The sequence below is a fragment of the Amphibalanus amphitrite genome, unplaced genomic scaffold (genome assembly GCF_019059575.1).
Source record: "Amphibalanus amphitrite isolate SeventyFive unplaced genomic scaffold, NRLGWU_Aamphi_draft 001233F_arrow, whole genome shotgun sequence".
NCBI classification, from domain to species: Eukaryota; Metazoa; Arthropoda; class Thecostraca; order Balanomorpha; family Balanidae; genus Amphibalanus; species Amphibalanus amphitrite.
Genome location: NW_024882726.1, coordinates 80,475 through 104,840, shown reverse-complemented (window position 1 = coordinate 104,840; position 24,366 = coordinate 80,475). Strand labels below are relative to the sequence as shown.

At 49.1% G+C, this 24,366-nt stretch overlaps 1 protein-coding gene across 1 annotated transcript in view; it reads left to right on the top strand.

Moving 5' to 3' along the window:
* The window catches only part of LOC122371341 (anaphase-promoting complex subunit 1-like), a 53,565-nt gene that overhangs the window by 6,623 nt on the left and 22,576 nt on the right, over positions 1-24,366 (top strand). Inside the window, exons 2-19 of the mRNA XM_043347587.1 lie at positions 6,374-6,452; positions 6,939-7,049; positions 7,724-7,875; positions 8,179-8,341; positions 13,938-14,067; positions 15,872-16,211; positions 16,578-16,778; positions 17,068-17,245; positions 17,801-17,964; positions 18,398-18,532; positions 19,872-19,965; positions 20,398-20,608; positions 21,027-21,142; positions 21,561-21,722; positions 22,084-22,254; positions 22,803-22,946; positions 23,214-23,442; positions 23,691-23,933. Coding sequence (XP_043203522.1) covers positions 6,429-6,452; positions 6,939-7,049; positions 7,724-7,875; positions 8,179-8,341; positions 13,938-14,067; positions 15,872-16,211; positions 16,578-16,778; positions 17,068-17,245; positions 17,801-17,964; positions 18,398-18,532; positions 19,872-19,965; positions 20,398-20,608; positions 21,027-21,142; positions 21,561-21,722; positions 22,084-22,254; positions 22,803-22,946; positions 23,214-23,442; positions 23,691-23,933 — 2,968 coding nt within the window. The 5' untranslated portion in view covers positions 6,374-6,428. The remainder of the gene's footprint in view (positions 1-6,373; positions 6,453-6,938; positions 7,050-7,723; positions 7,876-8,178; positions 8,342-13,937; positions 14,068-15,871; positions 16,212-16,577; positions 16,779-17,067; positions 17,246-17,800; positions 17,965-18,397; positions 18,533-19,871; positions 19,966-20,397; positions 20,609-21,026; positions 21,143-21,560; positions 21,723-22,083; positions 22,255-22,802; positions 22,947-23,213; positions 23,443-23,690; positions 23,934-24,366) is intronic.

Sequence of the window (24,366 nt, the reverse complement as noted above, 5' to 3'; positions counted from 1 at the left end):
TTAAGCAATACTTCTTTCTTTTCTTCGATATCTTCCTCCTCAAACAGAAATATCCCTAAAATATCCTTTGCATAGGGTTTCTGAAGATGCATTGATTCTTTTCTTTCTTCTTCGTAGGCTGGGCAATTCAATATAAAGTGGGCGAGGTCTTCATTTTCTGCATTGCACATCATACATCTTGTGTCCTCTTTCTTGTATCTCTTGCGCTCATTTAGAGGAAGACAGTTAGCTCTTGCCTGGAAAAATATTGTTGATGCTTGCTGGTTGTCAATAAACGTTACTTCCTTCATCTCCTTTTTCCAGACAATATACAGGGACAGAGTAGTTTTAGTTAACAATTCCTCCTTCCATTTCTTTCCATCCCATTTTTGCATGTGTGTTTTAAGGTCTTGTTTGCTTATCTGATACAAATCCTTTACTTTGAGTCCGACTTCCTTAATAATGGAATAGGTTACCTTTATCCATTTGTTCTTGCCCTCGTCCATCATTTCTGTTAACACCTCTTTGAGTAGTTGATTTTTTCCTTGCAATATGCTTCTCATGTACTGAAGTCTTCCAGTTTTAATCCTTGTTGTCATCAGAGATGCTCCAATTTCTCCTCTCAATGCAGCATTTGGTGCATATTTTGGAGCCCCCAAGATCTGTCTGTAGACACCATTTTCGATTACTTGCAGCTTCTTGGTCTCTTCCTCTGTGACTGTCATGACACTGGAGCCGTACAGTATTGATGGCAGTGCTAGGGATTTCCAGTAGGTCTTACCAATCAGCAGTCTGTTGCATGATTTTGAAATTACTGAATAGGTCATGTTTGCCATTCTTTGTGCCTTTTCAATCATGATTCTTTTCTGCCCTCTGAACACATCCCTTGTATTTGTTACTTTCAGACCTAAGTATTTTATGTTTTCTTTTACTTCAATATCTTCTATGCTTCTGTGCTGTTCTTTCAGATTAAATGTGATAATGTTGCTCTTATTCTTGTTTATGTCTAGTCCACACTCCTTGCTAATTGCTGTCAGTCTTCTGATGCTAGTCTCTGTTTCTTCAATAGAATGGTTCAGTAGGAGCCCGTCGTCAGCAAAGAATAGGATTGGCAGCGTAAATTTGCAGCTTCTGAACCCTGCTTCTGTTGCCTCCATTACTTTTGTGATGATATAAGTCATGAGCTTGAAGAAGGCAGTTGATCCTGTACACCCTTGCCGTATACCACTTGTTACTAAAATCTCTAACTTAATGTTCTCATTTAGTTCAATCCAGGTTCTGTCTCCTTGGTATGTGGCTGCCACAGCATCAATCATTTTGGGGTGAATCTTGTATTTCATGAGCACCTCTACCATCCTAGCTCTATCGGTGGAATCAAACGCCTTGCTGTAATCAATTGAAGTAACAATCAGAGGTGCCTTCATTTTAAAGCTTTCTTCCACACAGTACTGTAATAGGAAAAGGTTGTCCTCTATCCTTCCTCCTCTCGTAAACCCTGCTTGTGTCTCTAACTTTTGCTCTGCGCTTTCTAGATGATCTTCTAGTCGCTGTTTTAGAATTGACATGTAGATCTTATATGACACATTCGTTAAAGCAATTGGTCTCAAGTCTTTGGCAGTTGGCTTAGACGTCTTTGGTATCATTTTCGTCCTTGATATCTTCCATTCTGATGGCGTGTCACTTCTCTCGAGGACTTCTTGGTAGCAGCCTGTCAGTATCTTCAAGCATTTGTCATTTTTTATCAAAGCTTTGTATAGTTCTGGCTTGAGTTCATCTGGTCCTGCCGCTGACTTGTTCTTAAGCCTGCCTATACATTTGGTGACTTCTTCCTCAGTTATTTGTATATCTTCCATCTTCTTCATCCTCTTCCTACTGTTCATGGCCATATCCATATGTTCTCTCAGTGTGATTGGGAAACTATATCCTTTTATTTGTATCTGGTCCTGGTTCTCTTTCTCCAGATCTGCAGTATAGGTTAGCTTCGCCCTATCGTTCCACACTTCTTCTAACTTGTTTTCATGTCTTTGATAGATTTTCTTCCAGACACTTGCTAAGTTTTCCTTTTCTTCTTCTCCTTGCAGCATTTGTCCAGCTTCTGTGAATAGGCGAACTGGACTGTTATCCTTTTGCTTTCCTTTAAGTTTGTTGATATTCTCCCAAAGTGCCTTGCTTTTGTAGCTACTATAACGTATTTCGTCAGTCACTTTCTTTTCATGCTTTGCTATTTCTTCCTTGATGAGTAGCTTTGTCAGTCGTTTCTGCTCATAATATTTTTCATATAATCTGCTCTTTTCTTCTTCTGACTTTGCATTTCTCCTGAGTCTGTTGAAGGCTTTCCTTTGCTTGATTTGTTTCCGTATTTCTTCGGTCATCCATGGTTTTTCTTTGATTTTTTCATTCTTTCTGTCAGTTTTTCTTCTGTACCTTCTTGTAAGCAATTTCTCTGCCACGTCCTTCATTATCACATTGAGATCTTCCATTAGGCATATGTTATCAGCTTCTATTCTCTGTAGTACCTCTTGCACGAAGCCCGACAATGATTCTTGGTCTGTCTTAAAGAAGTATTCATCTTTCCATTTAGCTTTATTGAGACTCAGTGACTTTTCATCTTTGAAAAACACTGTGATCATGTTGTGATCTGATAGATCTAGTAGTTCTTGACTTTCATCAATTTTCATCTTAAGGATAGACTGATGCATCTTACTGTTGACCAGCACATAGTCAATAACACTTCTGTATTCTTTACTTCCCCATGTATACAAGCCTTCACATATGTCATCACCATTCAGTAAAATCATATTGTTTTTGTTTATCACATCAATGACAAATTTTCCGTTCCTATTCTCTTTTTGGCTTCCTAGGAACCCTACATGTCCATTAAAATCCCCCAACAACATTGTTGCCATGTCTGGACTTTCTTCTAGCTTCTCTTCAAGCTCTTGTTTGATTTTCTCATTTCGTGTTTTGTCTTCTGGTTTTGTTTCAACTGACATGTAAACAAGTATTATCCTAACCTGTTTGTTCAATATACTTCCCCTCACTTCCAAAACATCTTCGTTCTCTGAAGGGGCTTTACTTAAAGTGACACCACTGTTTTGTTTATACAAAAACATGAGCCCTCCTCCTTTCTTGTCCTTTTGTTTTCTCATGCTCTCTATCTTGATCAAGTTCTTGTCAATCTCAAGTTTATCATATCTCTGGTGGGTCTCAGTAATACATAAGATGTCACAACTGTAGGCTAACAATTCTTCTAGTTCTGCCAGCTTTTGCTTTGTTAATCCTTGTATGTTAATGAGATTCAATTTGTAAACCTTTCTACTTTCTTGGTTGTCGGTCTTCGACCCCTTGTTTGTTGTTTGTTTCCTGTACCTTCCATCCTTGCTTTCTTTCTTTCTTACTGTGTTACTTTGTTTCCCTTCCTTTCGACAACCCTCCCCCGAGAAATGACATGGGTTTCTCGCCCTTTCTTGAGCCACTCCTCTCTCAGTCTTCTCTGCTTCTCCCTTTCTTCGGGAGGTAGGTCCCTTGTAATGTAGGTATTTTCTATGCCTTTGCTCTTGAGATCAAACCTCCTTTTGTACAGAAGCTCCACGTGCTCCTTTGATCTCAGCTTCAGCAGGAGTATTCTTGGTTTCGTTTTCTGGTTCTGATTTGCGTTTCTTTCATCTTCTTTCTCCGTTGTAGGTTTTTGCCTCAATCTGACAATCTTCTGAATTTCAAAGTCTCGCACTCCCAGAGCATCTGCTATTTCTTTGAACTTCACTATGTCTTCCTGTTTTTTGTCTTCTCCTTTCTCTGCTTTACTCTCTGGGAGATTGTGTATCAGCACATTTGTTGCCCTTTCTTCCAACTCCTTGTTCTGTATCACTCTTTTGATACCTTCAGAGTTACCCTTAATGACTTCTTGTTGTTCTTTTATTTCTTCTACCACTTTTGTGACATCTGCATACGTCTTCCTGATCTCCGTCTTCTTCTCCGTTTCCCTGCTCTTCATTTCCTCTACACACTGTATCATTGCTTCGTTCTGCTCTTGCAATGTGGAAATATTGCGCCCTTGAAACTCTCCTACTTCTCTAATGGCTTGTTCATTTTCGATTGCTGACTTCCTTATTATTCTTGTTTGGTCTTTTAGCGCCTCTGCCAACTGATCGATTTTGGCTTCCAACTTGCTGTACTCAGTTTCTGAGTGTGGATACTTCCTGTTCTTTAACTCGTTTCTGCAGGCTTTGCACATCCATGCCAGTGTGTCAGGGTGTTCCTGGAGTGCTTTGTATGCTTCCGTATGTATCTCCTGACATGCTGCGTGGAACCAACGATGACAAAGGTCACATTCCACTCCCTCATCTTCGTAGCCAACTGGAAGACCACATTTGTGCCCAGGCCCTCCCTTGCATATTGCCTCCTTACTCAGGTCAACTGATGATCTGTGTGCTGGTTCAAAAGCCTCAAAGACACTGTTGTCTAGTTTTCCAATGGCTTTCTCTGTTTCCATTTTCTTGCTCATTACTACTCGTCTTTCTTTGTCTTCTGCCCTGGCCATTTTTCCCTTCTCCGCCCTCTCTGCATCTCTCTTACCTTTCCCTTTGTCCGCGATCTGTCTTGTTGTAGGTGTTTTCCTGCTATTTGTCGGTGAGATTCCTGGCCCCATTTCGTGTTTATAGTTGTGTGTATAATCAAGATCAAGATTCAAAGCTATGTTCACAGCCCCGATTTTTCCTCAAGCCAAGCCCGCAAGCAACTTGCCTAGCAATTCGCATGCAGCATGCTCCGAGGCCCGATGCACATCCACCTCACACCCACATCAGCTTGCAAGGCGCCTGCATGCACACAGACACGTGCTGTTATATACAGGGTTTTTTTTTTTACACCTTTACCTTGAATGATAGGTAGGCGTCTTCCTTCTCCCACTTAACACATGCAATACAATCCTCATGTGCCGCGCCACAATTGCCTCAGTTTGCTGTGCCGAGTCCGACAGCTTCTCTCGCTTTCAGGAAGGAGATCCCGAGAGAAATGGACTGGTAAATGACGTTCCTCACAGATTATCGGTGAGATTATTTGCGGGATGGGAAGGAAAGGATTATGCTTACCAACCATTTACCGAAATGCAACCCACTCGCCCGAAATGCCCTCATTCCACAGCGCCGACACGTCAGCGTTTTGGAACTATTTCCTTTAAGCCATTGCTGGTAGGTTTGTCTATTTTAAAACTCGCGACCAGTGTACGCCAAATTTGGCAGCTCCCTATTCCACAATATTTTCAAGACGTCGCTTGGTCACTTCACCTTCCGGTTCCGCTTTCATCACTAACGTCTCTCAGACTTTGCTCCAAAGTCGCTTTGAGGGTAGAGTCACTGACTGGGAGAGCTCCACTCTACCGTCTTCAACGTTTGAATCAGTGAGCTCTGCCGTCACTTGCGTGACATCTGTGACATCTTTCGGCGACACGAGCTCAAACACTGTCTTGATGATCTCTTTTGTTCCAGCCACGGACGGACAAGTCAGAATCGCTGAACGATCCGTGATCCTGATAGAGATGTTGCTGCACTGATGCTGCAATTTTTTTTTTTGGCGTTCGGGACCCTTTTTGGTACACATTTAAGCGGCTTATCCGCTGTGGGTGATACCCAGGAGCTACCAACACGGTCAATTGTGGACGGTCGATACGGGGTGCCAGCTTAATAGTTTCTCTGCTTTATGTCACGCAGCACCATGAACACTGAACAGTGTAAACAAGACTCGTGCAGCGGCTGCATTCTTTTTATGGTGAAAAACTGATTTTTTCGGGATCCCGGGATTGACGGAATTTCGGGATCGGGATTGGGATTAAAATCCCGCCGGGATCCCGGGATCCCGATCCCGGGATTGCAATCTCTAGTGCTGTCATACGGCTCTCGGACCTAACCTCGGAGGAAGGGTCTCATCTAATCCATCACAGATCGGACATGCGTTGTCACAGACCGTACGTTGAGCTACATACTTACGACGAAATGTTAAACAAAGTTTCCAGACACTCCATGACTCTCTGTAGCCAAGAATTCGCATGGCAGCACAGACTGAATAATTGCTTCTCGGGTCACCGCTGTCATACTAAGGTAGTGTGTGACTTAGTGGACAGTCTGTGACTATCTACTGCCGATCATTAATTGATCCCATGGAAAGTTCGTTCATGAGCAATACAACAAACAGCGCCTGGTGGACTGGGAGCAGCGCCGTGACTGTTTCACCCGCCGGCATCAGGGGACTGAGACACCTGAGTCGATATTGCACTTGCGGTACAATAACTTTGTCGGCGAAAACCAACAGAATGCTATTGGATTGGACTGTGACTTCTTGATCGTCTCTTAACACGGATATGGCTGGACGCTCATGTAATATGCTGTTCTTGTTGCAGTTGACCTTTTAAATGAGGTCCTACATCGTCCGGCACCCTGGACCATAACGAGGCAATGATTTCTGTTCGAGACCCCAAGGTAAGCTTACCTACTTTTCATTGACATGACCTCTGTCGTTTAGGTATTCATTTTCTTATTCCAGTATCATATATTATTATGATCCTAAGTAATTCAGGGCTGCGGAGTCGATGGATTTTTGGCGACTCCGACTCCGACTCCGGCTTTCAAAAACCAATTCAGACTCCGACTCCGGGCTGGGGCAGAAACTGTCGACTCCGGCCGACTCCAACTCCGACTCCGACTTTGCAAACCTGGCAGGGCTACGGAGTCGATGGATTTTCGGTGACTCCGACTCCGGTCATGACTGTCGACTCCGACCGACTCCGACTCCGACTCCCCAGCCCTGCTTTGTATGATATTTCTAATGATATCTTATTTTATCTTTTTGTTTTATTATATACCTTTACTTTTGGCCTGTGCCACTTATGTCCATGTTCCGTATTTCTTTAATCGCCACCCGGCTCATTCATCGTGTGACCGGTTGGCTGTGTGTGCCATTTTCAGGAGTTTATACCTCACGGCCGGGGTCACTGCAGCCGCCATCCGCGGGAGGTCGGGCTGCCCCCGCCCTCCAGCGACGCTGCCGTAGCCGCCACAGTCACCGGCAAACAACAGGTAATGCGCCCGACGGCACCGAAACGTCCTCCTAACATTACAGCTCAATGCTGGTCTGTCCGATGGTGAGCTGGCTATTGTGATTGATTGTGAGCTGGCTATGCATGGCAGTGGCAGTGGCGGAGCCCCGCTGCTTCGCCGCACCATACCAGTATGAATAACGGCCCGTAACTCCACAATCCACATCCCAGCAAACGGGCCGCTGGAGGCTGTACCTGTACCCCGAGGACAGTGTACCGGCAGTGACGGTCTGTGTGTACAGGCGGGCCGCTGGAGGCTGTACCTGTACCCCGAGGACGGTGTACCGGCAGTGACGGTCTGTGTGTACAGGCGGACCGCTGGAGGCTGTACCTGTACCCCGAGGACAGTGTACCGGCAGTGAAGGGCCTGGCTGCTGCTGCCGCTGCTTCTGATGGTACCCCGAGGAAGGTGTGTCGATATATACAGGCGGACCGCTGGAGGCTGTACCTGTACCCCGAGGACGATGTACCTGGTACCAGCAGTGACGGTCCGTGTGTCTGTATATACAGGCGGGCCGCTGGAGGCTGTACCTGTACCCCGAGGACAGTGTACCGGCAGTGACTGTCCGTGTGTCTGTATATACAGGCGGGCCGCTGGAGGGTGTACCTGTACCCCGAGGACAGTGTACCGGCAGTGACGGTCCGTGTGTACAGGCGGGCCGCTGGAGGCTGTACCTGTACCCCGAGGACGGGGAGGACGCTGCCGAGGAGGAACTCTACACGGAGGACAATGTGCTCATCTGCAGCCGAGGGCAGGGCGCTCACCGCGCCTTCACGCTGGACGCACCCGTCTCCAACGCGCTCAGGTGAGGCTTACTGCTGGTTATGCTGGTTACATGGACTGAAAACGTGACAGCTGGCGAACCTCGTACTTTACGCAGATCGGTACATATTTTTTTTACAGTTCGCTTACCGCAAGTAATAGCGATCTTTGTGGCTACCGTAGAGTTATCTCCGGTGATTTCAGACTGATTTATATTTCTTATTCTATAGGCCTGCATATCGAGATTGATGTTTGTTCCATCCCCCTACAATTCTAATCCCTTTTCTACCGCTAGTACCCGGTGTGTGCGTTACCCGGTCCCTGACCCCCCGCTCGTCCTCTGCAGGTGTGAGTACACGTCCAGCGCGGCCGCCCACGTGCTCAGCGAGCACCCTCCGCAGGCGACCGACGCCAGCCAGCGGATCGCCGCGCTGAGCTGCGTGTCGGCGGCGGCCGTGCACTCGTGGACGGACGACGGCGAGCACTTCATCACACCGCTGCCATTCCAGGTGGGATGCATATCCTGCTGACGGGGCCCTCGGCTGGGGAAAGTGTGAAAACTGAGAGCTTCCTAACTGGCGATGAACGGGAGCAAAATAACTACCGTTATGTCGACACTTCCTGGAGCCCTTATTTACAACGATACACCATGTTATGCAGATCAAATGGACAATGGTTTATCTTTTTAAAATAAATTTACCTTAAGTATTTACCTTAAGTAAAGGTCATTAGGTACCCTTTCGAGTAATCAGACCCTTTACTCAAGAGATGCCTCCTCTTCTTCTGATGAAGACGAGTAGGCTGCCATGCTAGGTGAGGCCATACATTGATGGCCACGATGATCATTAGTATGAGAACTTGTAGTTGAACTTTTCAGGGTGATCCTTCCATTCCTTCCCCAGTCTGTACTTGAACACATCGACATTTGGAGCATCGATGGTGTGGGTTGACAGCTTGTTCCATGTCTGAGTTACTCGTGCCGCAAAGAAGGCTTTTCTGGGTCCCAATTGATGCTGAACTTGAAGTTTTTGATCGTGACCTCGGGTGACACGGCTGAGAGAGTTCTTGAACATGCTGTTGTGACAACACGGGCACTCTCTTTGGAAGTCCACCTTGTCAAAGCCTTTCAAAATTTTGAAGGTCTCGATGATGTCCGACCGTTTCCGTCGGAATTCCAGAGTAGGTAAATTAAGGCTCCTGAGGCGATCTGAATATGAAAGGTGAGACAGTCCGTTCACCAGCCTTGTTGCCCGCCGCTGCACCTGTTCGAGTGCATCTTTGTCCTTTTTGAACTTGGGACTCCATATAACAGTTGCATACTCGAGGTGGGGCCTGACAATGCTTTTGTACAAGGCTTTGAAAATGTCGCTGTCAATGTTTGCAAAGGTATGCTTGATTGCACCAAGAATTCTATTGGCCTTGTTAATCTGGTAAGTGACATGTTTTGAGAAGGATAGCTTCATGTCTATAGTGACTCCCAGGTCCTTTTCCTCACAGACTGCTTCAAGGGTATGTTTGCCTCCACCCATAGTTGTCATGGTATACTCACTTCCAGGATTTGTTGGTCCGAGATGCATGACCTTGCACTTGAGTGGATGAAAGATCATCTGCATTGTTTTTGCCCAATCTTGCAAAGAGTTGATGTCCTCTTGCAGATTGTGAAGTTCACCATCACGCTCGTTGATGACTTGGTAGACCTTGGTATCGTCCGCAAACATAGAGATATGACAATTTAAGAGGTCGGGAACATCACAGACAAACATGGAAAACAAGAGAGGCCCGAGCACTGAGCCTTGCGGCACTCCACTTGTTACAAACTCCCAGTCTGAGAGTGATCCATTGACGTTCACTCTTTGCCGCCTGCCTGTTAGAAAACTCCTTATCCACTGATGAGTCTTTGCATTCACCCCTAGAGCCTGGACCTGGGCTAGAAGCCGTTCATGGGGCACAGTGTCGAACGCTTTGGCATAGTCCAGAAACACAACATCCACTGGTAAGCTGTGGCTTAGCGCTTCCGTCCAAATATCAAGAGCTTCCAGTAGGTTTGTGACCGTAGATTTTCCTGTGATGAAACCATGTTGTTGGCGAGCGATAAGATTGTTTGTCTTCAGATGAGCGATGATGTCCTCGCATATGATCCTCTCCAGAATCTTGCATAATATTGATGTCAGTGACACTGGTCGGTAGTTCGCGGGATCACTTTTGTCGCCTTTTTTAAAGATTGGCGTGACGGTGGCCACCTTCCACTGCCGTGGAACTTCTCCAGTTTCAATACTTTTACAGAACAGAGATGTGATGGGTGTCGCAAGTTGATCAGCAAGTTCGTGCAAAACACGAGGGTGCATGTTGTCGGGACCTGGCGATTTATCAATCTTCAGTGTTTTCAGCTTGGCATGGACTCGCTGAACAGTTATCGCAACTTGCATCTCTGCCTCCAAAGGCTTTGGAGCTAGCGTTGGGATCGATGACTTGTCTTCCTTTGTGAAAACGCTTGCGTACTGATGATTCAATATATCAGCCTTGTGCTTGTCGTTAGTTGCCAGTTCACCATTAGCACTACGCAAGTCCGAGATACCACATTTTGATTTCCTGCGACGGTTGACGTAGTTCCAAAACACTTTGTGATTTCCTTTGACTTCTTTAGCCAGCTTCGACTCGAATTCCCGCCTTGCTTTCCTGGTCGCGTGGGTAGCTTCATTTCTTGCCTTGACATAACTTTCGTAATCATTACTGTCCTTGGTGTTCAGAAAACGAACCCAAGCGTGATGTTTTTTCTTTACCATTCTAAGAGCACTCCGATTCATCCACAGGGGATTTCCTCTTTTCGCTTTCTTGTTGGTGTCCAGCTTGGGCACGTACCTATCCATTAAATCCGTGATCGTTTGTTCAAGCGTATCTGCCATCTCATGCACAGATTTGCCTTCAAATAGTCCTTTCCAGTCAACGTCCAGTGCTTTCCTCATTTCTTCATAGTTGGCTTTGTGGTAATTCAGTACCGCACTCTTTCTTACTGGAACGTAAGGGACAAACGATATAGCAAATGAGACACTGGCATGATCGCTTGCTCCAACCGGGTCTCCAATTGTCAGTTGTTCCACCAAGTCTCGCTCATTTGTAAAGAGCAGGTCATCGAGAGTAGAGCGCTGTCCATCTCTGTATCTTGTTGGCTCTGTTATATGCTGTAGAAAGTAGGTATCGTGTATACATTCGATAAACTTACGAGCTGGGCTGTTCTGACTGACACCTTCTGGAACTTCTGGGTCCGGGGTCCAGAATATTTCTGGGTGGTTAAAGTCACCGACTATAACCTTGTGCGAATGATTTGTGGATGCTGCCCAGCCAAGCATTTTGTGAAGATCAGGATCTTGAGGAATAGCTTTACTTGGTGACCCGCTTCTGTAGACCACCCCAACAAGCATACTTGCTCCACCCCGGGCATTAATCGTAATCCAGGTGCAATCCTGAAAGTTGCAGTCTCCCGTGGGATAAACTTGTTTGGCCATCAGATTCTTTTTTACATAAATTCCCGTGCCCCTAGTAGCTCCGGCTGAAAAGTTGCTAGTAAATAATTCGTAGTCGGGCAGTTCCATTACAGGGTGTTCAGGCATCAACCCAACTTTAGGTTTCATTTCTGTTAATGCAAGAATATCATAGCTCTCAAGTGCAGTGAGTGCCAGCATCGCGTCGTATTTACTCATAATAGAATTGTCGATGTTGGCATAAAACACTTTCAATGAGTTAACAGTATGGGTTACAGGCCCGGCAGGTTTCTTGTCGTCTTGAATGTCTAGTCTCGCTGTGATGGAACCATGACAATTTCGTTCCGTTTGATCATCCATCTCTTTTCTGGGAAAGCTTGGCGCTTTTCCTGGAGCAGTGCTCGCAAGTTTTTTGAAGCTTCAAGCTGGCATTTTGTCAGATCTGGACGGATAAAGACACTGGCATACGTTTCGTCGTGGCTTGTTCGCAAATCCTTCGCTTTAGCCAAGATCAGCTTCTTCTCACTCAGCGCTTCAAGTTTCACTCTCAGTATTCTGGAACCTGTGTCTTTCTTCTTTCCAAGCCGTGTCGCCTCCTGTAACTTCACAGATAGTTTAAACTCAGATTTGATCATTTCTTTGAATGCTGTAATGTCTCCTTCGCTGCTACCGGTCTCAGGGAGGTTGAAAACTGCCAAGTTGAGTTTCCTATTTTCGATGTCTTCTAGTTCACTGAGACCTCTCTTCAGGGCTCTGGTATCAGTGTCCTTTTTTACTAGGTTTGACTTTACAGTCACGGACAGTTCCTCTAGTCTGGTTTCCAATGCTGTCATGCTAGCTGCTGCTTGAGCGTAGCTAGGACTGCGCACTTCCGCTGATGCCGACCCACAGCTTTTTTCCACTTCTTGCAATCTTTTTTCGAGCTTTGCTTGGAGGGCAGCGATCTTTTTGTCATTTTGTGTGACGTTGGCATTGGAAATGGCTTCGATGGCGTTGACTCTAGCCTGCAGCTCCTTTTGCCCCGCCTCAAGCTTCTGGTTGGTCTGTGATATATCAGCTCTCAATGCGGCAATTCCAGCAGAGTTTTGATCGGATGTAGTGGCGAGCCGATCGAGTTCGGATTTGATGGACAGCTGCTCTCGCTGCAACGCTATGATCTGAAGTCTCAGTTGCTTAGCTCCCTCCTTGCATGCCCGACAGAACCACGCACAACTGTCCGCATCATCCCCAAGGGCTTCGTACAGTTTGTCCGATACTCCTTGGCAAACAACATGGTATCTTAACAAGCACACCCCACATTCCAGTGATCGGTCTTTGGCGCCCATTTCCATCTGACAAGAGCCACACAAGTTTGAAGCGATTTTTACCTTTGCATCATTTTCATTTTTGGAAAGATTCGTTTTTTCATTCATTTTCTTGTTCCTTTTTCTTTTGCCTGCAATGATCCATTCGCTGCTTTTGGGGTCATAACCCTCAAAAAAGTAGTCCGAGTCATCGTCCGAAGAGCTGTGCATAGCGCAATCTTTAAAGGGACACTCCCACCTTAACATTAGTTTTGAGTTGAGATAGCCAAATTGGTGGCCATGGCCTGCAAATACCGGTTTGGGCACTCACAACATCGACAAATGCTTTAATTCGGAGATATGGAATTTCAAACTTGCAGTTTTCGGATTCTAAGGGGCTAGTGCATTGGTATGCCCCCTTAGAATTTGTGACGTCAGCGGAGATCTAAAGATTTTTAAATCTTTTACTAAAACGTTTGGTAGCACGCGGTGGTATATGCTGCTTTGCGCGCAACAAATGCCGCACTTTCAAATAAAGTCGCTAGGAACAGCGGAGATCCCAAAAAGTAAACAAAAGTAAAAGTCTAATATCTTGAAAACCGGTGAATATTTTTCGATGAAATTTGGTAGATATTCGTTTTCGCTCTTTCTGAACCGAGCGACATCACTTTCATGCCAATTCATTAACTTTTTTGAAGGTGGGAGGGTCCCTTTAATCACCTTTCAAGTTTCAGTGCGTAAATCCTGCGATTGCTAGACCTAAGCCTATAAAGCACGTGCTTTCAGAGTAAAAATCAATCAGAATTGACCTTAATTGAACCGTAATACTTTCCAAAACTAATGAAAATAATTCATTTTTTAAAATGTTTCTAGCAGTCTTACACGTAACTTATGCTTAATCAGTATACACCAGAAACAATCTATGATAAAATGCGAACATTTCTGTGCATTTTAAAAGCAGTACGTTAGCTGGTTACGGTATATATCTTAAAATAATGGAGCACTTTCAAACACGTCCGACTGATCCAAACGCCACCACGTTGGTCAAATTTAGTTCGAACTTTTTGAATGGAAGGATTCACAAGGACAGAGCCTCCGCTAAGCGAAGCTTGTTGCAGTGACCCTGCCCTCTACCCTTCGATCGTGCAACTCCGGTTCTATGGCAGAATTTGGAACCCAAGGTGTGCTCATAGCCGCACACGGCCAGCCCCCTCACTGACTTCGCCTGGCTACGGCCTGCCACCAACCGCAACCATACCCGTCAGGAGGCCCCGGGAAGTACATATAGTCGTAACTTCCCGGAGTGTTGTCACACAGCCGTGTGCGTGCGATGTGGTTAACAGGTACGACGCCTGTGGGCCATGAACGAGGGCCTGCTGGTGGAGCGTCACGTCACCGAGGACGACAAACTACCCACGCTGTTCTCGCTGCTGCACCCGCTCGACGACATCGCGCCGCTCATCACCCGCATCGGTGAGATGGCCAGTCGGTCCGTGAGACAGCTCACCCGCTCCGTGAGACACTGCTCACCCGCGCCCGGTGGGACGGCTTACTTAAGCAGACATTTCTCAGTTGCGCTGTGAGGCAACTCTCACTCGCTCCGTAAGACAGATCGATGGGAGAGATAGCTCACTCGCTCCGTGAGACAACTCATTCGGCGAGACTCAGTCAGACAGCTCACGGCAGGACTCGCAGAGACCGACGCGAACTCGTTTCTGCCGAATGTCTTTCATTGCAAGACGTTACGATGTTTGTTTGACGTCCGGTAAATGCATGAGCGTTTTCTTGTCAAGCATTCCGTCCACAACATTCTGCACTAATTGCTTAAATATTTTAATGAGTTGATGTACGAGGGGGTATCGAAAAGTTCTGATCATCAACATGAATTAGATGTGATAGAAATTTGATTTTTTTACATGATGTTCATTACTCCTTTACAAGTCACCACACACGACCGCAAACTTATTGCATCGTTTCTTGAGCTGCCTCAGGCGGTCATTGTAGGACCTTCGCACTGTCCCGTAAATCACTGCTCCACCTCATCAATGACGTCATTTCTGTCCTTAAATCACCGGCCATACTGTGGATTCTTCATCTCCCGTAACAATCAAAAGTCAGTTAATACCCGGTCAGGTGAATTTCTTAGATGCGGTAGGATTTAATGTCCACATCATGTTGTTTCTTCAATCGCAGCTCAGGACGAATGGGCGGGGGCGCTGTCGGTGCGGATAAAACATCTTTCTTGGGCTTTTTGGCGGCGATTCTGCTTGAGGCCATCTCGCAACTTCTTCAAAAGTGTGCAGTAGTGCTTGCTTATCATTATCCGACCAACATCAAGACAGTCGGTAATGACTATCCTACGCCAGATCTAGAACACTGATAGCACTGACCTTCCATATCGGCTTCTGCATCTTCGCCTTTTAAGGACAGATGTGCCGTGCTTAAACTTCTTAAGATCGTCTTTTTGTCTCTGGATCATACACATAGACCCAGCATTCGTTACAAGTCATCAAATGATCGAAGATGTCTTCAATCTTCTAAAAAAAACCTAAATTTCATTTGGAAAGGCCAAGACGCATTTTTCTCTTGAACAAAGTAGGCGCACGAACTTCTAAGCGGCCTGACTCTTTTATCGTCCGTAGTTCTTCGCTGATAATATTTTCAGGCACTGCCAGCATTGCGACCTTTCTGTTGCACAATCATCTGAAAGGTCAGACGACGATCTGTAAGGATGAGGTCCTCCACTTCCTTCACAGTCACCACCTTGTCAGTCACTGGTAGTCACCCACTTCTTGACTCCCCTGCAAGTGCCATGCAACCAAGTTGAAAATTATTTCTTCATTTTCGGTAAGTGCATGAGATGGGCTTTCCTCGACATAAACTAATTTCACGTTTTTGATGTATTGTGTCAGTGTGATACCGTTTCAAATGCGTTAGTTGGATGACGATTCGGTCCTCAATGGGCCCAATACTCATCTTTTTTACTTCTAAGTCTCTCCTACATAAGATAAAACCACTTCTCAGGACTCTCTTTGCGGGAGCATTGTTCTTATGAACCAAATATAATACCAACCAAAAATCATCAAAATCGGTCTATATCTTCTATGTGATGATCAGGACTTTTCGATACCCCCTCGTAGTTTGATTAAATGTTACTTATATCGTACGCTCAAGACACGATAAAAGTGCGGCTGTAAGCAAGACTTGCTTAGTACGCCTGTGCTCATTCTCAAGCCTTCGCCTTCCAGTCTGTCTGATCCCCCCCCCCCTCTCACAGGCGCCTGTGAGCCCAGTCTGGCCACGGGCAGCCAGGTCTCTGTGGCCCTGGTGTGCCGCCGGCCGCCGCTCTGCGTCACCTACGACCAGCAAACGGGCACACACACCGTGTGGCGCGTGCGGCGCACAGAGCCGGCCGAGTGGTGGGCGCCCGACGCCGGCGAGCTCACCATGGCCGCCACGCCGCGCTCGCTGTCACACTGCTCGGTGGGCCCGTCGCCGGCGCACGGCTCTCAGCTGAGGTCCGAGGGCGGCACGCCGCTGCCGCGCAGCCGCAACAACAGTCGGCTCAACGCCTCCGCGGCGCTGCACAGCCTCTCCGCCGGGCCCGGGCCCCACAGGTGAGGCATAGCGGAAATGAAGTCCAAGGTTTTCGAATGCGCTGATCATTTTCGGGGCAAGATTGCATGACTGTGGCCATTACCCGCTGGGAGCAAATAGCAGGCGCCGAAGCGGATTGGATGGACGCCTCACCACCAGTCACGGGTCATCTTAGGCGGCTACTCTGTCCCCACGGAGCTACTGGGGCAGTTCATTTCGCGATTTTATTTCTTTCAACCTCGCAAACTACTGTGATGTGATGTATGCAATCTGTAAAGGACATGTGCATGGATCCTTCCGTTCAACGCACACACCTTATGATTTTATTCCCACCACTGACCGTCGAGCTAACTAATGACTATCCCATTTCGCCCTCTGCCGTACAGCCGCTCCCAGTCTCCGAGCGTGCTGGCCCTCTCCGCCAACACAGCCTCGTACCTGCGGCTGCACGTGACGCCATCCCCGCAGCGGCCCAGCGCGTCCACCACGGCCGGCTCGGTGCTCGACGAGACCATCCTGGAGCAGGGCGAGCCGCTGCGGCCCGAGATCTGCCTGCAGCACGTGTGGCGCGACTCGCTGGCCACCAGGTCAGTCGGAGGTGACGGGGAGGTCGGGGAAGGACGAGAATGGGGAGATAACGTGACAGATGGGGTACACATTGGGGGCGCAGATAAGATTGAAAAAAGAAGCTTATCTGCTCCTCTGTGTCCAACGTAATGGATGGGTAATGGGTAACTGACTGTTGTTACTGTAAAAACATATAGGATGCTTACCATGAGTGGTTTCTAGGAGTGGTTTGCCAAGTGGCAGTAGATTTCTTAACCCTCCAGTTTTCTGGCTGCTTAACCCTCTCCCCTTCTCCCGGCCACGTTTCAGTGAGCCGGCTCGCGGCGGTTTCCTGACCACCGACCTGTCGGGCGTCAGTTACGTGGTGCTGCTACTGCCCAGTCGCGGCCAGGCGCGTCTGATCCGACTGGACACGGCGGCTGACGGCGGGCTGACTGTGCGCGGACAGGGCACCACGCTGCAGGCCAGGGACGCAGTGGCAGTGCCGGTACGGAGGGGAGAGGAAGGGCTCATTGTGGCACCTCGCTGCAGGCCAGGGACGCAGTGGCAGTGCCGGTACGGAGGGAGGGGGAGGGAGGGCTGACTGTGCGCGGACAGGGCACCACGCTGCAGGCCAGGGACGCCGTGGCTGTGCCGGTACGTGGGAGGGGGCTCTGTGCGCGGGCAGGGCACCACGCTGCAGGCCAGGGACGCCGTGGCAGTGCCGGTACGGAGGGAGGGGGAGGGGGCCGCGGACAGGGCACCACGCTGCAGGCCAGGGACACCGTGGCAGTGCCGGTACGGAGGACGGACGGGGTCGGTTCTGGGGGATCTTATTTTGGATTGGCTGGTCCAAAGCGCCACCGATTAATGTGAGCTGAACCTGATAGAAAATTTCAGCGTTATAGCGGTAATTGCTCAGTATCTTACTTTATGAAAGTATATGCTGTGTTATAGTTGAAATGTCTAATGTAGCTAAAAGTTACACCATGCAGCACTAAATGCGCCAACACTAAGTAGCCTCCCGGCTGTATCAGTAACCATTGCCCCCGTCTGCCGCCAGTCGACCAGCACGATGCTGGTGGTGGACCAGTGCTCGTCCCTGCTGCTCTACAGCGGCCTGTTCCGGCTCTGTAAGGTGCACGTGCCCGGCATTCCGCCGCCCTCACTGAGTCTCAGCCTGACACTGCCGCCCAGTCTGCCGGGGTCGCCATTCTGCCCGCCACGGTCAGTACGTCACGGTCAGTTGTGTGACAGTCACTGCTTCGGTAGTGGGGTATCGTAGTGAAAAAAAGCTAAGGTTCGGCTCTATTATTAAAGAAATGACAGTCTGGATGTTTTTCATCGCGAGTAACATCAATATTACCTTATTAATTGGTAATATCGGTGGAAGAAGGCTACAACGTTACATTGTTTCTAGGTGCGAACCGACCTTTGTGAATTTCGATGAGTCAGCTTATAATTATAGAAATAAATTTCAATTTAGCGACGTCTTCGCTGCTCCTGATGATCGTCGGTCACCAGCATGCAGCAAAGTTGCCGATGTGCATTATAATCCGATTTAGCCAACGTGTTTCCTTCATTAATGACATGTGTGTAACGTGATTGTGCCTCTGCGACCGCCTTTGTGACCGTTCACCCGTCCGTCCGATGTCACCAGGAGGAGCAGCTTGGTGGCGTCAGCGCGCGGCGGTGGCGGCGGCGGCGGCCTGGAGGCCCGGTTTGATGACGCCCTGTCCCTGACCCTGTCCCCGGTCCGGCCGGAGCCAGAGCAGCCCGACCCGTCGCCGCACAAGTGAGTCTCTCTACCGCTCTGATGGCCTTCTTTGCTTGTTAATGGTCAGCTTAGATGTAGGTACAGCCCACCGCTAAAGTAATGTAGAGTTTTACCAATCTCAACGGTTGGCTTTGACTGGCGATTGTTTAATGCGGAGTGATCGAAAAGAAGATGTCAATAGCTAAAGTTGCAGCTGCAAGGGTGACGATACATATAAGCTACATTCAAAGTTTCATTGTAGTGTGGCTAATCGTTCCTAAGCTTCAGAAGCGAACATACCCATGACTGAAATCACACATTACTTCTGCTGTGGACTTTACCTGTGATTACGCACTTAATACATGTGACACTTAATCAGGCATCGGTAAAATCCTTTTTGAAAGGATTGCATTCCCAATCCACATTCCTAGTGCCGAATTGGATTGCATTCCAACCCGCAATCCCCTTTTTTCACTTGGATTGTGATCAAATCGGCAATCCTTTTTTGCAATCCTGTTGTATCATTATGTGCACTAGTGGATCTGGGGGAGGGAGGGGGGCATAGGGCCGTGCCTCCATCCCCAAATCACCCATTTCTAGTACCTAGTCTTGCGAGTAATTCCTATGACCTATCTAAGGCACAGGTATTTTATGGGAAATATTTTTTGCCTCAAACACCCCGGCACATTTAAACCTCTACCCAACCAGTGTTTTATATTTTTAAAACTCGCCCTCAAATACGTAATTTTGCCCTTCCTATGTAGTTCATCAGCGTATATTATTTTGAGCCTTTAAATTAAAAGCGTTTAAATTATTTCCAGTTTCGATGTAAAGCCCTTGATAGCAAATTACATTAAGCCGATGAAGCCGATTTCATAATTTTCATTCGCAACAAACCATTTCAAAGCACTAATCAAACACAATCCGAATTGGATTGCAAAAATTGGAAGTATGATGCAATCCAATCCGCAATCAAATCCTGTTTTTTGGAATGGATTTCAAATCCAGGTGCAATCCACCAAAAAGGAATGCAATCAGGATTTTGCAATCCTGCAATCACAATCCTACCGAAGCCTGCACTTAATACATGTGACTATTTTTAATAGATTTTTTTTTTTCAGCTGCTACAAGTATTCGTTTATCTTTGCTTATGCTTTTACTCATCGACTTATTCTATTTCAGTGATGTTAGCGTCATGTGTTCTTTATTGCGTCTGGTATAAGGTGTAAAATCATCTGGCTTCAAATGCTTTTTTCTTGTTTTGCATGTTTTGTTCTAAATCTTATGTATTTTTCATTCCGTTCCTCTCTTCTCTCCCCTCTGCTCCCTGCACCTCACCGTTCCCCAAATAACCGCCCCGCTCTCCGTGTCGTGCCAGGTTCGACAGCAGCACGGGTCAGGAGGACGTCACCATGCCGCTCTCTGGGTCTGTAGTCGCCCTCAGAGACGTCTGTGGAGACTCGGTCATCATGGTGAGTGAAGTGGGCACGGAGGAGCGGTCGGTAGTGATTGCAGAGCTGTTACATGGGAGGCTTGGTCAGCGAAGTAGGAGTCACTGTATGGAGGGTCAATAGTTAATCCCCAGTCGGACTTCAGCCAGCGTGCAGCTAAGAGGTCTGTTTATTTCTTTGCGCTGTTGATTGGATTCTGTGTTTCACATGCGGAGTCGCCCGATTAGTGTTTTCAAACTAGTGTGCTCGGCACTCGGCAGCTAGTCCATTGTTAGCATCGTGCTATGTGGCAAACGGACTCTTAATTGCGGAGCTAAATAAAAGTCGTCTCAGGTGGATAACTATGCTGATGATGTTTCTGCTTAGCGGCTTAATCAAAGCAACAAACCAAAAGACTAGCAGGACCGGTCTCATCGGGTCATTCCGTCTGACCCGTCCTGTCCCCTCCCGCAGGAGCACAGCTCCGGCAGCCTGTACCGGTTCACGGTGCCCTCTCCGGCAGACAGCGGCGTGTTGGCCGCCTGTCTGCGCGCCGCGCGCGGCTGCCTGCCCCGCGAGCTGGCCAACCAGCTGACGGCACGCTGGTTTATGGCGCGCCACGCGCCCGGCGCGCGCCACATGACGCCCGAGAAACGGTGGCGCGCCTTCGCCGCCACGCTGCTCCGTGAGTGAGACCGAGGGTGTGATTTGGGTTGGTATTGGGATATTGTTCATTGTTCTTCACAAGCTGATGTCAATACCGTTTGTGTGATGCGCATATCAGAGTTTTCATACGTCATAAACTGGCTGGCGAATTGATTACAACGTGGGCCATTCATTCATGAAGTTGAGTCGTATCATTAGCAAAGTCTCCATTCTGATTGAATGATTCATTGATGCTCAAAGCCTGGTTTGTTTTAGTATTAGCTCGCGCTTGTTTACAGCGCTTATTTTTGTACCGCTCACCGCCGCTCACTATCTCACTGCACGCACCGTCTCTCACCTCTGCCGCTGTGTGTTGGCCAGGTATGCTGGGATACCAGGTGGAGCGGCTGCCGATCGGGCCGCTGGTACCGTCCCTCATAACCTCCTGTCCCCGCCAGGCATGCTGGGGTACCAGGTGGAGCGGCTGCCGATCGGGCCGCTGCTCGACGTGACCGGGCCGAGCGTCAGCCACCAGCGCGGCAAACGCTCCCGATCAGAGGACGGCACGGACGAGGTGAGCGGTGGTAGGGGCAGGGTTGGGAGGTACCGCGGGACGGGAGACGGCATAGTCAGAACAGGGAGCAGCGTCCGAGGTACCGTGAGAGAGAGGAGTTGGGGAGTGGAGAACCGATTGATCTAGAGGCTGGTGGGTTTGCTGGGCAGCAATCGCCTAGCCACAACAGAATGTCATGCTTTACCTATGCGACCGTCGAAAATTTTCTGTGGTCATCTTCATAATGTTTCCCTAGCCACCTCACGAGTCATCTTGCTGAAAAAACTATCTTTGGAGCTGTGTACCTACATAAAAAGTTGGTTTCTTCTACCCACCCCGTCAGGACTGGGAATTTCTGGTGGTGTGACGTCTACACACCATGTTGGATAAGGCAGCTAGCACCGAGTTAACCAGCCTGTACTCCTTACCACCCCGCCAGGACTGGGAGTTTCTGTTGGCGTCCACGCACCACGCCGAGTTCGTGTCGGAGCGCGGGGCGGCGCCGGCCGCCGGGACGCCCTCCGAGTACCGCGTGGAGCCGTCCGCGCCGCTGTTCCCGCACATCGCCACGCTGCTCTTTGTCCTCCACCTGGTCTATGAGGTAGGTCACCGGGGAGATAGAGAGCTGATGAGGGAGAGGCGAGGGGAGCTGGATCGTCGCGACCGCAATCTAATGGAGACTGGAGAGCTAATGCTACCTTTCGGTATGCTTTTCAGTTTTTATGCTGGCTAAATAGCGAAACCAAGTGCTCGCTGCTTTTACTGCTGTTATATTCTGGACCGCTCGCCATCCCTGTTATTTCTCCTGGACAGGTCTCTAAGCTGGACTATCCCAGTGCATGTTGTGGGGACAGTGTCTGACCCCCCTCCCCCCTCCTTCGTGGACAGGACTGTACGCTGGACTCTCTGAGTTTGGACCTGCTGCTGGCTGTTATACCTGATCCCCTCCCCGCTCTTGACAGGACTGTAAGCTGGACTCCCTGAGTGTGGACCTGCTGCCTGCCATGGCTGCCGTGCTCCAGCAGTTGGCCCTGGACCTCGGCTGGGACGGATATGTCGACCACTATTGGAGGGACTTCCCCGGGCAGTGCCGGCAGCCGGGCGAGCCGCACAGCAGCGGAATCAGTCAGCAGGTCAGTCGTCTGCTAACTGATCAGTCAGCAGGTCAGTCGTCTGCTAACTGATCAGTCCTCAGGTCAGTCCCCGGACAGTGCCGGCGGCCGGGCGAGCCGCACACCAGCGGCATCAGTCCGCAGGTCAGTGCGTGCGATCAGTATGGTGGGCCAGTCCGGTAAGATAGGGTTTGCTTACTGTCGTAACATCCACCATCCTATAACTTCTACGTGTATGACAGTTCCCTACCGCCAGGACCGTCCGACCTGCCACCTAAGCAACTTCACCCTAATCCGCCTATCTCCCCAGCTCATGACCTCAGTCCAGCACCTAGCATACGTCAGCCGCCGGACTTGAACTGGTCCGTCTCTCTTTTCCCCAGGACATGGCATCAGTGCAGAACCCGGTCTATATCAGCCGCCGGACCTGATCTGACCTGATCTGACCGGACCGGACCCGTGTCACTCCCTCAGGACATGACCTCAGTGCAGTATCCCAGCTACATCAGTCACCAGCCGACGGACCTGATCTGACCCGTGCCCCCCCCCCTCCCCCTCCACACACACAGGACATGACCTCAGTGCAGTACCCGAACTACATCAGCCGCCAGCCGCCGGACCTGCTGCAAAGTCTGGAGGACCGGCCGCCGCCGGACGCCGCAGGCTTCCCCCATTTGGCCGGCGTTAACGAACTCTCGGCACACATGGTCATGGTGAGAGTTCGACATACTTGCTGAGAGCTTACGAATGGACAGCGCGGATTGTGCGCTCAGAAACTCAGAAGTTAAAACGCCGACATTCCCTCGAATGAGACTTAATCGCTAAACAAGTTTTCGTTTCTGCTAATTTAACGTGATATAGTTAAGCCTAATTTTGATGTCATGAAGCTCTTCAAATACGACACTAAAGAAACTCCGCGTAAGTGGACCGCGCCTCTCCACCCCGCCGATCTGCAGCGCCCCGTCTGTGCCCTCGGACAGGTGTACGCCCTGCTGCGCGGCCAGGGGACGGAGCTGGCGGCTCTGCTGCGGCCGGTGCCGCCGCCGCCCGGTCCCAGCGCCGAGCCGGGCGCGCTGCTGGGCGCCGTGACCGAGCTGCTGGCCGACCAGCAGACGCGCGACGCCCAGCACCAGCAGCGCGGGCAGCAGCAGCAGCTGTCTGAGCAGGAGCAGCGCCAGCAGCTGGCCGTCCGGCTAATGGACAAACTCGGTACGACACGGCAGCAGCGCATGGTAAAGAGAGCGCTAATGGCGAATGGACTGCGTAGTCTGACCGCAGGGTACCCTCGCTTAGTTGTGTAGCATACTAATTTGTTGCATGTCAATTGTCTGCAAAAGTTAGTAAAATGTCAGCTTTATTTCAGTTCGCGCAGCGGAGTGCAGATGATTTTGTAGCTGTATGTGTCATGCTGATACTGTGTCCGTGCGCTATGTTGATTCTCTGTCTCTGCCCCGCAGGTTACGTCTGGTCCCGTCTGCAGCAGCTGCCGGCCGGTGTCCGGCTGCCGCTGGTCTGTGCCGTGCTGGCGGTGCGCGCCGCCCCGCCAGCAGACTGCTCTGACTCTCTGTGTCGCCTGGTGGGCCGAGAGGAGCTGACGGGCGCCGCGCCGCCGCCACCGGGCCCGCCGCCGCCGGCGCCACTACCGTCCGCGCAGCAGCCGGCCGACAGCCAGCCGACGCAGGGAGACGGCGCCGAGGACGGTGAGCGTCGGGGCGGGGGAATTTGGGGAGGTTAGGGATGAGGGGGATGATACTCTCCATAAGCATCATTCCATGCTGCGTAATACTTTCATGGTAGTGGTGTCAATCGGAACTTGAATCTTCGGAATTCCGATTTTGTCCAATGTCCGATTCGGAATTCGGTTGGACAATGGCAGCAGGCCTTGGACAACTTTGGACAATCGCTTGCTACACCTCAACATTTTAAAAAAGTAGTCGTCTTTAACATTGATTGGCTATGAGAAAGCTCAGCTTTCGATATGATTACAGATTAACACTTCTGAGCTTGTAATGGTACATGAAAAGCAAATTAAATAACAGTGTTGAGTGTAAACTATTGCGTAGGTGTCGGACATCTTTGGACAAATGGCTGGCTTGGACATTTTTGGACGGACAATCGACGTAAGCATTGGAC